At 43.8% G+C, this 18,315-nt stretch overlaps 1 protein-coding gene across 1 annotated transcript in view; it reads right to left on the bottom strand.

Moving 5' to 3' along the window:
• st8sia4 (ST8 alpha-N-acetyl-neuraminide alpha-2,8-sialyltransferase 4) overlaps window positions 1-18,315 on the bottom strand; it is an 87,633-nt gene that overhangs the window by 21,934 nt on the left and 47,384 nt on the right. The window contains exon 4 of the mRNA XM_085987832.1: window positions 17,651-17,944. Coding sequence (XP_085843958.1) covers window positions 17,651-17,944 — 294 coding nt within the window. The remainder of the gene's footprint in view (window positions 1-17,650; window positions 17,945-18,315) is intronic.

Below are 18,315 nucleotides of genomic sequence, written 5' to 3'. Positions count from 1 at the left end.
CTTTAGCAATCTCTTCCTCCACATCCCACTTGACACTGACATCCATGCACCCTTACCCATTCCCTCTCTCTCTATGGTCACATTCACCTAACTATTCGACTATGCAGCCCTCACACTCCCTATCACTGTGATGTTATGAAAACAACTGACAACACACAGGGAGGGCCCTTGGTCTTGCCACCTCACTCCATCTTTGTCTCCTTCTAAGTATCTATGCTATGGATTCTCTACACTCACTCCTTCATTCTCACTCAACCTCCACTTGTCTCCCTCATTGCAGGAAAAGAGAGCTCACAATAAGCGAGAAAGAGCGAGGTCAGGAGGAGGGCCACCCTCAGTAGCCCACCTCACCCCCTGGGAAGAGGCGGTCCTGGAGATCGTAGGAGTGGAGGAAGATGCGCAAGTGGGGGACGGACAGAGGGGTGCATCACAGCAAGCTGGTGACAGAATAGTTCTCATCTCTCTCATTGACATTGCATGAGTCGCTGATAATGATTCTGAAGCTCTAACAGATGGACTAATGATCATCTGCAATATGCAATGTGCATGTAACCTTGGCATCACATCTCTGACTCTTTCCTTTACTCCCCCATAGGACCATCGCAAGCACCCGTTCCCACTAGCCAGGAGGAACAGCATGAGCCTCAAGACTCCTCAGAGGAAGCTGCAACCTCTGAGGGCGCAGCGTCAGCAGAATTCAGCGCACCCAGCACCAGCGCAGACACTCACAACTCGGTGTGACCTTCGGGACATAGAGTAGTGTTGTCACCTGGTGTATCACAGCTCACAAGTGAGCATCAGCAGATTGTGGAGACAGGGACAGCAGTGGAGAGTCCTAGTCGGAGGGCGCAGGACTCTGCCAGCTCAGCTCAGCTGCATGTTGACCCTCTGCCTCTGGGTCCATCCATAAGATCAGCGGTGCTGGAACTCCAGGAACAGATGCAGAAGTCTCGGGCAGGTTTTGTCTCCAGGGTCACTGCGAGTGTGGAGCGAATGGAGGAGTCCATAGCGAACATGAGCAGAGTCTTTGTGGAGTCAATGGCGCATGAACGCATCACCATGGAAAGGATGGCAACCTCCCTGGAGGTGATAAGTCGCCAGAGTGCAGAAAACATGGTGAGTGTTCAGAATAGAATGACATCTCTGGACGAGCGATAGTCATCTATTGAACAGAGAAACTTGACCTTCATGGAAGTCCTTTTGAGTAGGACTGCCAGTGCAGATACGGGTCCCCATGGCCCCTCTGACGTGCAGCAAGGTGCTCTCAAGCCACTTGCAAGCGCTGAGGGGGACCTGACCCATGAGAGGGAAGTTGGTGGCAGACATCAGGGAAGTGGGGGCTCCTCTCGAAGCGCTCACACTTCCATGCCACTGCAGAGCCCTCGGTCAGAGATCCACCAGAGTCTACACCCAACTGAGATCGGCGTCTCAACCCCTGCACAGCCGCAGGAGCAGCAGACTGTTGCCGAGCCCTCACAGGTTCACAACCCCAGAGGGCGCCAGCTAAAGGTGTCAAGACAGAAGCAGCAGGAAAGTGAGCAGGGGGCCTCCACATCTGCTCAAGCCACAGGGGATGCACCACGTAGGAGCATGCGTAAGAGAAAGATACTGCACAAATAGTCACAAGGGTAGTCACTTGGGTGAAATTTGATGTTTTCTGTGAAAAAGCCATCAGATGAATAATGTAAATAAAAAATCTGATGGCTACTGCTGTAGTTGTGGCGTGTGTCATTTTGCGAATGGGACTTTCACATTGAGGGCTTAGGGTTACATTCAATTGTCAGTACGGTGGTCAAATTGCTAGGAATCCGCTGGTCCTTGGCCATTGTCGATGCTCAGGTAAGAAGCTGCGAGGCAAAAGTGCTTGATTGGCTAGGCTAAGCAAATCTGGCCAAGATGAGTGCATTCCTTGCATCCTGGGCAGCAATGTTCTCGCGTACTGCTGCCGCTGGTTGATGGGCCTCTGCAAGATGTTCGTTTTCGCTCTCCTCCTCCTCCTCCGCCTCCTCATCTGAGGAGGATATGTGACGAGCCACTTGGTCCTCAGGAATCTGCAAGCCACGACGCTGTGCCATGTTGTGAAGTGCACAGCAAACCACGACGATTCTGGAGACCCTGGCTGCTGAGTACTGCAGGGCTCCACCTGATCTATCCAGGCATCTGAAGTGCATCTTCAGCAAACCGATGGTTTGCTCGATTATGGCTCTGGTGGACATGTGGCTGGAGTTGTAGCTCTCCTCAGCATTGTTGGATGGGCTCCTCAACGGCGTCATTAGTCACGTCTTCAGGGGATAGCCATTGTCTCCAAGTAGCCATCCATTAAGTTGGTCTGGCGGACTGAAGAGCGGAGGCACACTAGACTGGCGCAGTATGAAGGAGTCATGGCAGCTGCCAGGGTACTTGGCACAAACATACAAAATTGTTACCCCACTATTCAAAAAAGGTGGTAGAGAAAAAGCGGGGAATTATAGACCGGTAAGCCTGACATCGGTAGTGGGGAAAATGCTAGAGTCTATTATAAAAGATGTAATAGCAGAGCACTTGGAAAGCAGTGACAGGATTGGACAAAGTCAACATGGATTTACAAAAGGTAAATCATGCTTGAGTAATCTACTGGAATTTTTTGAGGATGTAACTGGTAAAATAGATAAGGGAGAACCAGTGGATGTGGTGTATTTGGACTTTCAGAAGGCCTTCGATAAGGTCCCACATAAGAGATTAGCGTGTAAAATTAAGGCACATGGGATTGGGGGCAAGGTATTGACTTGGATAGAAAACTGGTTGGCGGACAGAAAGCAAAGAGTTGGAATAAACGGGTCGTTTTCCGAGTGGCAGGCAGTGACTAGTGGGGTACCGCAAGGATCGGTCCTAGGGCCCCAGCTGTTCACAATATATATTAATGATCTAGACGAGGGAACTAGATGTAATATCTCCAAGTTTGCAGACGACACAAAGTTGGGTGGGAGGGTAAGCTGTGAGGAGGATGTCGTGAAACTCCAGTACGATTTGGACAGGTTGGGTGATTGGGCAGAAACATGGCAAATGCACTATAATGTGGATAAATGTGAGGTTATCCACTTTGGTGGCAAAAACAGGAAGGCAGATTATTATTTGAATGGCAATAGATTGGGAGAAGGGGAAGTGCAAAGAGACCTGGGTGTTATTGTGCACCAGTCGCTGAAGGTAAGCATGCAGGTGCAGCAGGCGGTTAAGAAGGCAAATAGTATGTTGGCCTTCGTAGCAAGAGGGTTCGAGTACAGGAACAAGGATGTCTTGCTGCAGTTGTACAGGGCCTTGGTGAGACCGCACCTTGAGTATTGTGTGCAGTTTTGGTCACCTTACCTGAGGAAGGACGTTCTTGCCATGGAGGGAGTGTCGCGAAGATTCACCAGGCTGATACCTGGGATGGCAGGAATGACATATGAGGAGAGATTGTGTCGATTGGGCTTATACTCACTGGAGTTTAGAAGATTGAGAGGGGATCTCATCGAAACCTATAAAATTCTGTCAGGTCTGGGCAGACTAGATGCAGGAAGGCTGTTTCGGATGGCCGGGGAGTCCAGAAGCAGGGGTCATAGTCTAAGGATAAGGGGTAAGCCATTTAGGACTGAAATGAGGAGGAATTTCTTCACCCAGAGAGTGGTGAACCTGTGGAATTCTCTGCCTCAGAGGGCAGTGGAGGCCAGTTCATTAAATATATTCAAGAAAGAGTTGGATATATTTTTGAGGCTAAAGGGATCAAGGGATATGGGGAGAAGGCAGGGACAGGGTACTGAATTTGGATGATCAGCCATGATCTCATTGAATGGCGGAGCAGGCTCGAAGGGCCGAATGGCCTACTCCTGCTCCTATCTTCTATGTTTCTATGTTTCTATTTCCTTCTTGTGGTCACACACCAGCTGAATGTTAAGGGAGTGGAAGCCCTTGCGATTGACAAAAATACCTGGATTGCGATGGGGTACATTAAGGGCCATATGTGTACAGTCAATGACACCCTGCACCCTTGGAAAGCCTGCCAGATTAGCTAATCCAACCGCACGCGCCGTGACACTTGATCCTTGGTGAAATAGATGTGATTGCGCGCGATGGCAAAGAGGGCATTGGTTACCTGCGTGATGCAAGTGTGTGCGGCTGCCTGGGAGATGTCGCTGATGTCTGCTGCTGATCCCTGGAATGAACCTGAGGCAAAAAAGTTGAGTGTGGTGGTGACTTTGACGGCCACTGGTAAGGGTTCTCCACCTGGTCCTCTGGCCTGCAGGTATTGTTGCAGCATTGCGCAGATGTCACCCACTACCTAGTCAGCAATTCAATTGTGCTCCCACCAGGTTTCACCATCGTGTTTCAGAACAGGCGTGTTTCACGTGGGAAAAAGGTTAAAATCGCAAAGGCCTTTCAAAATGGCATTATAGAGGCAATTTAGTGCTTATTAAGGGCCTTAACAGCCTATCCCGCCTCTTGGAGGTGGGACAGAGACAGGACCATTAGACACGAATTAATGAAAATTGCTTGCAGGCGGGATAGAAACGGGGTTGGGCCCGCACGCCAGTTTTTGCAATTTTAACCCCCTACTTGCCTCCAATCCCACCTCCACGGCCCAATGAAAATCCTGCCCATAGAGTACAAAAGTGTGGAAATTATGATGAACCTGTATAAAACACTGGTTCAGCCCCAACTGGAGTACTGTGTCCAATTCTGGGCACCACACTTTAGGAAGAATGTGAAGGCCTTAGAGAGGGTGCAGAAAAGATTTACGAGAATTATTCCAGGAATGAGGGACTTCAGTTACATTGATAGACTGGAGAAGCTGGGGTTGTTCTCCTTGGAGCAGAGAAGATTGAGAGGAGATTTGATAGAGGTGTTCAAAATCATGAGGGGTCTGGACAGAGTAGATAGAGGGAAACTGTTCCCATTGGCAGAATGGTTGAGAACCAGAGGACACAGATTTAAGGTGATTGGCAAAAGAACCAAAGGCGACATAAGAAAAAACTTCTTCACGCAGCAAGTGGTTAAGATCTGGAATGCACTGCCTGAAAGGGTGGTGGAGACAGATTCAATCACGGCTTTCAAAAGGGAGTTGGATAAGTATCTGAAGGAAAGAAATTTGCAGGGCTACGGGGAAAGGGCGGGGGAGTGGGACTAGTTGAAGTGCTCTTGCAGAGAGCTGGCACGAGCTTGACGGGCCGAAAGACCTTCTTCCATGCTGTCACCATTCTATGATTGTATGATTCTATAAACTGGCTACTTTAATGCATGGAACAAGTGCAAAACGAGTATTAAACCAATATAGAAGACTGCATCAGCAAAGGAGTCCCAGAAGTACAAGAATTAAATACTCATTATGTGTTATATAGCCATTCTTATATCTAAAAGAGGTACAGGAAACTTCGCGATATCCGGCACCAACGGGACTGGCGTGATGCCGATCTATGAAAACTTCCGGACAGACCACCGCTAATGTTGAAGGATACGGAGGTTTTCATCTCCGTATCTGACAACAAACACTGTTGCTTAGCAACAGCTTGTAAACAGTCGGCCCGTACCTTGGAAGCGTCTCTGTAGCTTAGCAACAGCTTCAGAGAGGCTTTCCAGAAACTGACTGTTTAAAAAAATGCTAGGAGAAGAAAAAAAAAAGAAGAAAAACCTAACAAAAAGGCTGCTGATTTCTGCCGTTAGATCGAGGTTTCCGGCCATACAACCTCCAGATAAACCAAAGTTTCCTGTATTCTAAACCTCTGATCAAGGGGCTCAAATAACAAAACTGGTAGAATTAACTAATTGTATGCTGGACCCTGGCATTAAATTTTCACCTGTACAGCTGACACCTATGTCATATTATTTATACAACAATATGTTGGTGAGTGAATTTTTTTATTCTCCTCAAAATGATGTATTTCCTGCAGTTATAGCTGTGCTATCAGGTTAGTGACTCGAAATAGTGTGCATGCCACAGGATCTCACAAGATATCAGGGCTATGAGACTGCACATCAGATTGGAAGGGCAGGATTTTCATTGGGCCGTGGAGTTGGGATAGGAGGTGTGTGGGGGGTTAAAATCCCAAAATCAGGGGTCCCGACCCCATCCTGTATCCAAACCTGCCTCCATGCCAGTTTCAAAGGAGGCGGGTACCTGCCCCGCACTGGGACCCGCCTACCCGAGGCGGGAAGGGATTAGTGCCAATTAACTGCCTGTTAACAGGTAGTTTAACAGGCAGTTTTTAGCCTAATCCCTATTTTTAAGGTTGAGGTGTGGGATTCCCGATGGCTTCAAACCACGCCAAGTTAGAGGGGGCGAGCCGTCAGGTTGAAGGACTTGGAGGGGTTGAGATGTCAGTGTTCAGGTGAGTGCAAAGGTAAGTGTGTTGATTAAATAAGTTTTACATACCTTTTCTTACCTTTTCAGCCTTCCTACCCTTAGGTCTCGGGAGTCACTCATCTCACCAGCACAGAAAGCAGAATGGCTGCGAACTGTCAAAAGTGACAGCCTGCAGCTTTCTGTGCAGGAGAGATTTCTAACTGAGTCTGTGGAGAAGGGACTCATGTTAGAAGTAAGACTGTCAGTGTTTGACAGCTTCAAACAGCTGTGAAACGCTGATATTTCATCTGTCAAAAGCTCTTGACAGATGAAATTTCAGTCTGTGACGTCACCTGTTGCCAGGTGGCCCTTAATTGGCCCGCTGAGCCCGCTGGGCGGGTTCAACAAGGTCAATCAAGTTAATATCACGTGGATTGGCCACATCTCGATGGAGGCGGGACTACAACCCCGAAAGTTTTAGTCCCACCTCCAACCCGACTCCTGAATGAAAATCCTGCCCGATGATTTATAATGTTATACCTCATATGATAGAGTTACCTTTGATAGAGAATTACATGAAAAAATCAGTTTTATCGATAGATAAGAACATAAGAAATAAGAACATAAGAACATAAGAAACAGGAGCAGGAGTAGGCCAATTGGCCCCTCGAGCCTGCTCCGCCATTCAATAAGATCATGGCTGATCCAATCTTGGCCTCAACACCACTTTCCCGCTCTCCCCCCATATCCCTTGACTCCCTTGTAGTTCAAATGTCTGGCAATCTCTGCCTTGAATATATTCAATGATTCCGCCTCCACAGCTCTCTGGGTAGAGAATTCCAAAGATTCACGGACCCTCTGGGAGAAGAAATTCCTCCTCATCTCCGTCTTAAATGGGCGGCCCATTATTCTGAAACTATGCCCCTAGTTCTAGATACCCTCACTAGGGGAAACATTCTCAGCATCCACCCTGTCAATCCCCCTCAGAATCTTATATGTTTCAATAAGATCTCCTCTCATTCTTCTAAACTCCAATGAGTATAGGCCCAACCTGCTCAACCTTTCATCATACGTCAGCCCCTTCATCCCAGGAATCAACCTAGTGAACCTTCTCTGCACTGCCTCCAATGCAAGTATAACTTTCCTTATATATGGAGACCAAAACTGTACGCGGTACTCCAGGTGCAGTCTCACCAGCGCCCTGTAAAGTTGCATCAAAACTTCCCTACTTTTATACTCTATCCCCCTTGCAATAAAGGCCAATATATCATTTGCCTTCCTAATTACTTGCTGTACCTGCATGCTAACTTTTTGTGTTTCATGTACTAGGACCCCCAGATCCCTTTGTACCGCAGCATTTTGTAGTCTCACTCCATTTAAATAATAATTTGCTTTTTCATTCTTCCTTCCAAAGTGAATAACCTCACATTTTCCCACATTATACTCCATCTGCCAACTTCTTGCCCACTCACTTAGCCTGCCTATATCCCTTTGCAGACTCTCTGTGTCCTCCTCGCAACTTGCTAACCCACCTATCTTTGTATCATCAGCAAATTTGGCTACAGTACGCTCGGTCCCTTCATCCAAGTCATTAATATAGATTGTAAATAGTTGAGGCCCAGCACTGATCCCTGAGGCACCCCGCTAGTTACTGATTGCCAACTGGAAAATGACCCATTTATCCCGACTCTCTGTTTTCTGTTAGTTAGCCAATCCCCTATCCATGCCAATATATAACCCCCAACCCCATGCGTTCTTATCTTGTGCAGTAAGCTTTTATGTGGCACCTTATCGAATGCCTTCTGGAAATCCAAATACACTACATCTACTGGTTCCCCTTTATCCCCCCTGTTTATTACATCCTCAAAGAACTCTAGCAAATTTGTCAAACACGATTTCCCTTTCATAAAACCATGTTGACTCTGCTTGATTGTCTTATGATTTTCTAAATGTCCTAAATAGGAGCAGGAGTAGGCCATTTGACCCCTCGAGCCCACTCCGCCATTCAATAAGATCATGGTTGATCTTCCATCTCAACTCCACTTTCCCACTTGATCCCCATATCCCTTGATTCCCTTAATATCCAAAAATCTATCGATCTCTCTCTTGAATATACTCAACGACTGAGCCTCCACAGCCCTCTGGGGTACAGAATTCCAAAGATTCACCACCCTCTGAGTGAAGAAATTTCTCCTCATCTCTGTCCCAAATGGCCGACCCCTTATTCTGAGACTGTGACCCCTGGTTCTAGACTCCCCAGCCAGGGGAAACATCCTCCCTGCATCTACCCTGTCAAGCCCTGTAAGAATTATGTACGTTTCAATGAGATCACCTCTCATTCTTCTAAACTCTAGGGAATTAGGCCTCATCTAATCAATCTCTCCTCATAGGACAATCACCCCATCCCAGGAACCAGTCTGGTGAACCTTTGTTGCACTCCCTCTATGGCAAGTATATCCTTCCTTAGGCAAGGAGACAAAAACTGTACACAATACTCCAGATGTGGTCTCACCAGGGCCCTATATAATTGCAGTAAGACGTCTTTACTCTTGTACTCAAATCCTCCTGTAATAAAGGCCAACATACCATTTGCTTTCCTAATTGCTTGCTGTACCTGCATGTTAACTTTCAGTGATTTGTGTACAAGGACACCCAGGTCCCTCTGAACACCAACATTTCCCAATCTCTCACCATTTTAAAAAGTACTCTGCTTTTCTATTTTTCCTACCAAAGTGGATAACTTCACATTTCTCCACATTATATTCCATTTGCCATGTTCTAACCCACTCACGTAGCCTGTCTATATCCCCTTGAAGGCTCCTTGCATCCTTCTCACAACTTACATTCCCACCCAGCTTTGTATCATCAGCAAACTTGGATGTATTACATTTGGTCCCCTCATCCAAATCATTGATGCAGATTGTGAATAGCTGAGGCCCAAGCACTGATCCTTGCGGTACCCCACTAGTTATGGCCTGTCAACCCAAAAATGACCCGTTTATTCCTACTCTCTTTTCTGTCCGTTAACCAACCCTCAATCCATGCCAGTATATTACCCCCAATCCCATGAGCCCTAATTTTGTTTAATAACCTCTTGTGTGGCATCTTATCGAATGCCTTCTGAAAATCCAAATACACCACATCCACTGGTTCCCCTTTATCTATTCTGCAAGTTACAACCTCAAAAAACTCTTAACAGGTCTGTCAAACACGATTTCCCTTTCATAAATCTATGTTGACTCTGCCCAATCCTATTATTATTTTCTAAGTGCCTTGTTACCACATCCTTAATAATAGATTCCAGCATTTTCCTTACTACTGATGTCAGGCTAACTGGTCTGTAGTTCCCTGTTTTCTCTCTCCCTCCTTTTCTTAAATAGTGGGGTTACATTTGCTACATTCCAATTCGTGGGAACCGTTCTAGAATCTATGGAATTTTTGAAAATGACAACCAATGCATCCACTCTCTCTATAGCCACCTCTTTCAAAATCCTAGGATGTAGGCCATTAGGTCCAGGGGATTTATCGGCTTTCAGTCCCATTAATTTCTCCAGTACTATTTTTTTAGATAGATCGATAGATACTGGCTCAAGTTTAATGCTAGATTGCTAACAAAACACCAAGAACATTATCAGTTTTACTACTGAACTTTCAACTAATAGCAGCATTTGGTAAGGAAGTTTTGTGGCCTCACATCGCAACATCAAATGAACATACCAGACAAAGCATTCTCCAGCTATAGTGGCGCTATCCACTGTACGAGCACAACACAAAAGGTCTCCATTTACACCAATGAACATCAAAACTCATTTTACAAAAAGGATGAGGGTGTTCTGATGTTTGTCCTTTGCGCTGCTGCTCCTGAAGTCTGATAGTGTTCACACATCTGCCATTATTTATGCTAATAAGTGCCAATTGATTATCATTGAGTTTCCTCAGCTCTGTTTTTCCCTGGTAGATACATGACAGCAAGCAACTATAGCTATTCAACGGAAGGTGTCATTTTTCTCTGAACACAATACTTCAAGTTGGGCTATAACACTTAATTGTGAAAAAAGAAATTGAGAACACAACCAAACTGGAAACTCCAGAAATAGTTCAAAAAGCCAAAAAATCTCTATTACCAACAAAATTAAGATAAACAGTTGTTACAAACTGCCCTGTACTGCAGTGGTTCAGACACTCACCATTGACCATAAACTTAACTGGACCAGCCACATAAATCCTGTGGCTACAAGAGCAGGTCAGAGGTTGAGTATTCTGTGGCGAGTGTCTCACCTCCTGACTCCACAAAGCCTTTCCACCATCTACAAGGAGTGTGATGGAATACTCTCCACTTGCCTGGATGAGTGCAGCTGCAACAACACTCAAGAAGCTCAACACCATCCATGACAAATCAGCCCGCTTGATTGGCACCCCATCCACCACATTAAACATTCACTCCCTCCACCACCGGTGTACCGTGGTTGCAGTGTGTACTATTTACAAGATGCAGTGCAGCAACTCGCCAAGGCTTCTTCGACAGCACCTCCCAAACCCGCGACCTCTTCCACCTAGAAGGACAAGGGCAGCAGGCACATGGGAACACCATCACCTCCAAATCACACACCATCCTGACGTTCCTTCATTGTCACTGGGTCAAAATTCCGAAACTCCCTCCCTAACAGCACTAGCGGAGTACCTTCACCATACGGACTGCAGCAGTTCAAGAAGGCAGCTCACCACCACCTTCTCAAGGGCAATTAGGGATGGGCAATAAATGCTGGCCTTGCTCGCGATGCCCATATCCCATGAATGAATTAAAAAAATCTCCCTGTATGCCACTGGGTCTGTGGGCTTATTTGCAAGCAGTGCCCAACAGCCAACAGTGAATAAGATAACAAAAAGAAACTGAAACACTGGTGTTTTTTCAATGTCAAACCAGGTTTCACTACAATGAAAATGGATAGAACTGGTACCAAAAGCTACGCAGCCCAATTGACTGGCTTCAAATAATATTGCAGTAACCCTAAACTATGTATCTCCCTAGAGGTATTTTCGTTAGGTAAGGATATCAAGGGATATTGAGTTGAGGTACAGATGAGCCATAATCTAGATGAATGGCAGAGCAGGCTCAAAAGGCTGAATGGCCTACTTCTGTTCCTATGTTCTGAAATGCATCATTTGCTGCAGCATTGAGCCAAAGACAATAAGAAGGTCTCAGTTCAATTTTTACTCTGTGCTGAGTTAGTAACATCATAGTCAGTCAACTGGAGGGTAAGAGTATGGTGCAACTGCCTTTAGCAATCCTAGGTTACAAGAAATACTGGCCAGGTTTACCAGTCCTAATCATTATCCTGCAATCTTGCTGGAAGTGGAAATGAGGTCTGCATCAGGCTTGATTGTGAATACTTCCACTTTCCATGGCCCCACCTGAGTATGTTAGAGGGCCCCTGCTGTCTGTGGAACCACGCCCCGCCATGAGTTACTGTCTTCAGCAGAGGAGAACAAAAGCGAGAAAAATCAGAAAGAAAAAAATGCTGAGCTACCGTAATTGCACATAAAAAAGTTTGTACAATCAACTGAATTAATTCAATTATTTTATGTTCAAAAAGAATTTTAATGATCAGATAGTTCAAAGTAAGCACTTTTTATGAGATAGCACAGTTAAACACAAAAAATGCTATAGGAAAGTTAAAAAGCATAATAAAACATCAAAGAAATGATTGAAATGTGTATGATCAAAATTTGAGTACCATACAAGCTGTGCAAGGTAAAGTCCAGTCATTTCACAATATACGCTGTGATTGTGGTTTGCTTCCTACCAACAACATACTTATCTACAAAACTGTCAATTCTATCTAGCTCAGAGAAATGCAATGGAGCAAATATTCCTCCTGCCAAATACAACGTCTGTGATTGGAACAGCTGTCTTAGTGTCAGCCACTTCCTCAGTAATTTCACAGATTACCAGCTATGGCCATGAGGTGGCGGTGGTGGGGCGGGTGGCAGGGGAGAGACGGCGAGAGGGAGGGAGACGTAGAACTTGGTTCCTTTGCCTCCATCTGCTACACTTGCTTGGGCCTCTTTACTCTCACTTTCACTCGCAGCATTTTCCAGCACAGCATCAACAATTTCTATGTTGATCAGCTATCTAGACACGAGAACTTCCTTATCAACATAGAAGGTGGATTCAAAACCCATGACTGTTGACAGTTACAACAGACAAAGTATTCAAGGAAGCTCTCAAAGTCAGCCATAGGTGCCCATGTGGGATCCTCAACGATGTCAGAAGTAGCTGCTTCCTCTGTTGGTGGTCTGAATTTGCACTGCTGTTAGCAATGGATTCTGCTCTCAGCTCCTCTCTCATGATAAATGGATCAAGTACAGGAAACTTTGTGATATCCGGCACTGACGGGACCGGCGTGTTGCCAATCTATCAAAACTGCCAGACATACAAAGTTAATGTTGAAGCATACGGAGGTTTTCATCTCCGTATCTGACAACAAACACTGTTGCTTAGCAACAGCTTCTAATGAGTCGGCTGCAGCTGCAAGCGTCTGTAGCTGAAGCTGTTGCTATAACTACAGGCCTTGCAGTGGCTGACTGGGGGAAAAAAAGAACGAGGTCTAAAAAAAACTTACAGAAAACGGCTCCTGATTTTTGCCGTTAGATCGAGTATTCCTGACATATAACCTCCGGATAAACCAAAGTTTCCTGTATATTGGCTGTAGACCGACAGACGGACGCCATGTTTGACATTAGAAATATTAGCTCTGTCACACTTAGACACAGGCACTTCACGTCATCCTCAAAGTTGTTCACTATCAAGGTGATGTTCCTATGACAGCCACTCCTCAAGAAGAACACCAGCCATTCATGATTTTTTGTTGTTTCTATAAGTTACAACCAGAGTAACAACACCACAGAAAATACTGGGGATACAATCAGCTTTATCTTTTCCCAGGTCATACTAGCGGAAACCGCTGCTTGGCTTTTTTTCATAACCTAAGTGTTTTTCATTGATGAAAGTTAGCATTTTGCTTTGGTGCAGCTTCTAAAAAGGCCAGTTAAAAAGGCATTAAAGATGTCGCCAGGCTTGTAATGGGAGGAAATGTCAGGAATTTTATTCCGCACCCACTTGTTGACACTTTCTATGAGAAATGCCCGTTGCATTCCTATGTGTACCCAGGACTTGACTGCAGAGTAGTTTTTGAAGTGGTGAATGATGATGCAGTCTCGATTTCAAGTTCTTCAGCAAATTAATTTGTTTTTCCCAGCCAGACGAGGCCAGATAGACCTGAAAAGTTAGCTGTTCTGGCCTGCCTGAACTGGCTTAGCATAGCTTTAACAAGTTGGATGGCGCATCCTTGTCCTTCGGCTTTTGGTTACTGGTCCTAATATCTCCTTATGTGGCTCAGTGTCAAATTTTATTTGATAACGCTCCTGTTAAGCACCTTGGGATGCTTTACTACGGTAAAGGCACTATATAAATGCAAGTTGTTGTTGTTTGTTCACCTGAGGTACGAACAAATAAGCAAGTAGTTTCCACTGCATTCTGCCAGCACTTCAAGTGCTGAAATCAATAGTGGTGAATTAGGAGCCAACACAGGGAAAGCTTTTTGATCTCAACATCAATCACAACCCTGCAGTGAGAAATTTTTGTTTTGCAGTTTGCATATTGTTGCTGATCCTTTTAAAGAGCTGTACTCTGTTATTTTTAATATTGTTGTGTTTGGAGTTTGAATGCATTCTTGAATGCACATTCGATGGTTTTCTCCTTTTTTGGTAATCCTTTTTGCCTTTACCTTTAGCACTCTTGAATGCTATTGCAAAAGGTTTTCACAATGGCCCATAAATTCTGTTCCCTACAGGTGTGTACGCGCTGTGTACTCACCCGTAGGGCCAACGGAAGTGCCGGTTTTAGGCATACACTGCGCATGCGCTGGAAACCGGAGCTTCCATTCTTTGAAGAAAGAGCTTCACAGGTTAAACGCCTGCGCCGGATAGGCAGCGCGTAAGGCTGAAACTTCTGTTTTTTTCCACAGTTGCTTCAGTCCAGGTAAGTCTGAAACCGCTTCACCTGGAAAAGCAGGTGCAAGGCCTGCTTTTACCAGGCTAAGAGGTGAAGTAAAAAAAAAAAAATTTTTCCACTGATTTATCATTTTAAAATACTTTAAGGTAAGTTTATTTTTAGCCCCGTTAAAAACTTTAATTATTTTTTTCAAAAATTTAAATTTTTGTTTAAAATAGTTAATTTATGTAATTTATAGTAATTTTAAAAATGTGATTAAAAAAAAAAAATTATTTGAAGTTTTACTTATGTTTTGGGGCTGATCTCTTCATAGATTTGACAGGTCTTCCTGTCAAATCTATGAATGGAGATTCCCTGCTCTGATTGGCTCCCCATGGCCCACGTGATCGCAGGGACGCTGCGAACTACCTGTGCCCCTGGGATACACGTGCCCTGCACACCAGCGGTTTGAAGAGGCACAGCAACGGAATTCTGCGCCTCCCGGGAGCCCTCCAGTCCAGGCGGAGATTTTTCCAAATCGCAGCCCTCTGCGAATGGAATTTCTGGGCCAATATAACTTCCTTTAGTTTCTTGGTATCCTTCAAGCTTCCTGTGAAACTTGTGAAATGAACTGGGGCAAGAATCTTATATTTGCTGTGCACTGTTGCTAAGAATTTATAAGTACGTGTTTAGGAACCAACAGTGTGAAGAACTAAATTAGTAATGTGCTACTTTATCACCTAAAGAACATTCTTATAATCTATATTTTTTATTTACTCAAGTTCCATTTTAGTAGACCTGTCATGGTATTGTTCACGGGTAGTATGTGACCTGGAGTGTGGTTTCTTACGTTTACTGTTGTCCAGCTGCAGCCAACACACATCAGTGGTTCGTTCTAATGTAACAGCTTTACTGAAGCAATACGTCATGACTGACATGAAGTAAAGATATTACACATATATTTGGTATGGTAGTGTCGTGGTTATGCTACTGGACTAGTAATCCAGAGAATGTGAGAGTTCAAATCCCACCATTGCAGTTTGGGAATTTGAATTCCGTTAAAAAAATCTGGAGATAAAAAGCTTGTATCAGTAAAAGTGACCATGAAGCTGCTGAATTCTTGTAAAACCCAACTGATTCACTAACGTCCTTTAGGGAAGGAAAGCTGGCGTCTTTATCTGATCTGGCCTATATGTTACTCTAGTTCTACACCAACGTGTTTGACTCTTAACTGCCCTCTGAAGTGGCCTAGCAAGACATTCAGTTGTATGAAATAAAAAAACCTTACTGATATTGAAATATATAGGTCTCACAGATAGAATTTACCTCCCACTTTAGAATACTTGTTTAAACATGTATGTTTGCCTAATCTCCCTCTTAAAACCTATTTTTCTTAGTTACTTATGTTATAAATATTTTATGATCTACTTTGTACAGTGGATTTGCTTATTTGTTATTCTTCCCTCTTCCTTTCGCAAAACATTGCTGCTTTTTCCTCAGTTATTTACATGATAAGAAATATATTTTTTGTCCCCTTGATTCCCTGTAATTTTTTTGGAGTGGTGAATCAGAAAAACATTTCCTCCTAAATTTGATAAGAAACTCGGAGATTCCCATTGTTTTCTTCCCAGACGGAAATCAGTCTGGAGATGTGCAAGCATTGTACCCATAATGTCAGTGAAGAACCTTGTTAATGACTACAGCGATGTTATTATGAAAATGGGTGCACTGCACAATACACCGTTCATAGCACATACTGCAAAATCAAACTTTAGGATCGGCTATTTCATATTTGTCAAGCTTTACAAATATTGGTGCTTTCCAATACTATGGTGGTGCAACTTTAAACTTGCATCTGAGCAGTCGACGTATTATAGCACCCAGTTCATTCATAAATACTGTAGATGTATCCTTACAAATGAGCAGTTAAAAAGAAAGTATATTCCACTGGGTTTCCTCATTGTCCCTAAAGGTTGTTAATGGAAGATTTTTGCACACTTACTAGGTTCCCTGTTGTCACATATTACAGTGTTTTATGTTTTAGAGGCGGTCTGGGAGTGGAAGTTTTGTACAGAAGTCCTCCTCATCAAGTATCATGACCTTCCACATAAGTCGAATGAAAACTATGGGTTGAATGAAGGAAACTTGCTTCTACTCAGCAGTTTTAAAGCATAAAAATATGATAACAATGGGTCATTAAGAGAAATCAGTAAGCATGTAGGTATTTCCCTTCATCACATTTGGGGATTTTGGAGGGAATTGAGTCCAATGTACTTCCTCTTTAAACCGAAAGATTATTTAAAAAACTGGTGGATAGACAAAATAATTACCAGGAACAGTGAGGCCAATATAACCCACTTATGACTTTATTTAAATGAGTAATAGGACAAAATGTTCCAAGACCATTTGCCACTGAGGGGTGACCTCGCAATCAGTTAAATGCACCTGCAATTTTCTGATAGACCACCTGCAATGTGTAAGACCCACTGGTGGAGTGGGATCTCTAAAATTTTCCAAAAAGGCCAGCCTGACATATAATAAACAACGTGTCCCTCCCATTTGAACCAATCATCCTCTCCACACAGCAGTCTCATTTATATAAAATTCTTTACGATAGGGATGGTATTTATGACATATACAGCAATTTTTTAAAATGTCAATAAAGGTTATTTACAGGCCTAAGTACATTACTAGCACGTACATGTTCATAGAAGCAGAATCTCATCAGACAAAAACGTATGACAGAGGGTGAATGGCTATTAACTTTTCAGCAGTAATCCTTTCACTTGCACAGCCTTTGAATGTAGCTGATAAATGAGTTTATGGTCGGGAAAGATTTCAATTGCAGAAAGTTTAAGTTATGTTATCAATCATAAGCCCTTTGTGCACTACTATTTCACTGAGAATGGATTAATTTTTGCGCACTGTTCAAAATAATGACGGGTTGCAATTAGATTTTCCCTCATTTCACCTGTTCTTTATCGCATTTAGTGTTGGGAAGGCTACACACTGAACCTTATAGATTCAAGCACTGCAGCTAGAGATGATTGGTTTGAATGGAGGTGATATGTTGTATATTACATAAGTCAGGCAGGCCAAATATTGCAAGATCCCATCCCACATTAATCCAAAACAGTTAGATTTTTTACACCTAATTGTTTGGATTAAAGTGAGGGGGGGACCTAGAAAATTTTAGACATTTTTATTATCTAATTATTTGATTTAAAGTTAAACTCATATTAACAGCTGAATGTTTACGGTTTCTGGTCCGATGTCACACACCCCTGACCGGTATATATTCAACTTGCTGTCCACTTCACGGTCCAAGATTTATAGCCAACCTAAACTGAGCCATGGAGACTTACCCTCGGACAGCATGTATGAGTCGCAGGGATGGATAGGCTGTCTGTATGCTCAGTCTGTTCTTCAGAATCAGCTCATTTACATACTCGACGTGTTTTTCTCCACCTTTAACCATGAACGCGGGGATCCACAGAACACTGTCGTTCAACACTGCCAGCCTGTCGACAAATTTCTCTCTGTCTGTCTCACTCTGAAGACTTCCAAAAGCTCTTTGCACAACTGATGGATTCATAGTGACAAAATCAGATTTGAGTCCAACATCATCGGCGTATTCCACAAGGGGCGCAAGATTACACCTACAACAAACAAAATATTTTTTTTTGCATAAGATTTTGTTCCCAATTAACAAGTGTATTAGTATTTAGAAATAAATTACAGACAATGAAAATGATCAAAAATTACTCAAATGACCAATATTCTTCCATATGTGTTTTATCATATTTTTTATCTATATTAATAATCTATGAAAGTCAAGTCTGCATACACATCATTGCTATTTTCCTGTAATTAGCACCTGGCAGTCGACTATTCTCCAGATGCTAAGTGAAGGAAATAGGGGCTATGACCCGTGACACCAAGTATCTGCCCCCTTGAAGTTGCCCTGGGATTTCCCTAGCATCCCCTGATGGATGGGGATGAGGCAAACTGCCTGCACCTGTAATAAAGG

This window comes from Somniosus microcephalus, chromosome 1 (genome assembly GCF_052327205.1).
Source record: "Somniosus microcephalus isolate GS21.2 chromosome 1, FLI_Smic_1.0, whole genome shotgun sequence".
In the NCBI taxonomy this organism is placed as follows: Eukaryota; Metazoa; Chordata; class Chondrichthyes; order Squaliformes; family Somniosidae; genus Somniosus; species Somniosus microcephalus.
The sequence above is the reverse complement of the archived record's forward strand: the minus strand, read 5'-3'. Positions and strand labels throughout refer to the sequence as shown.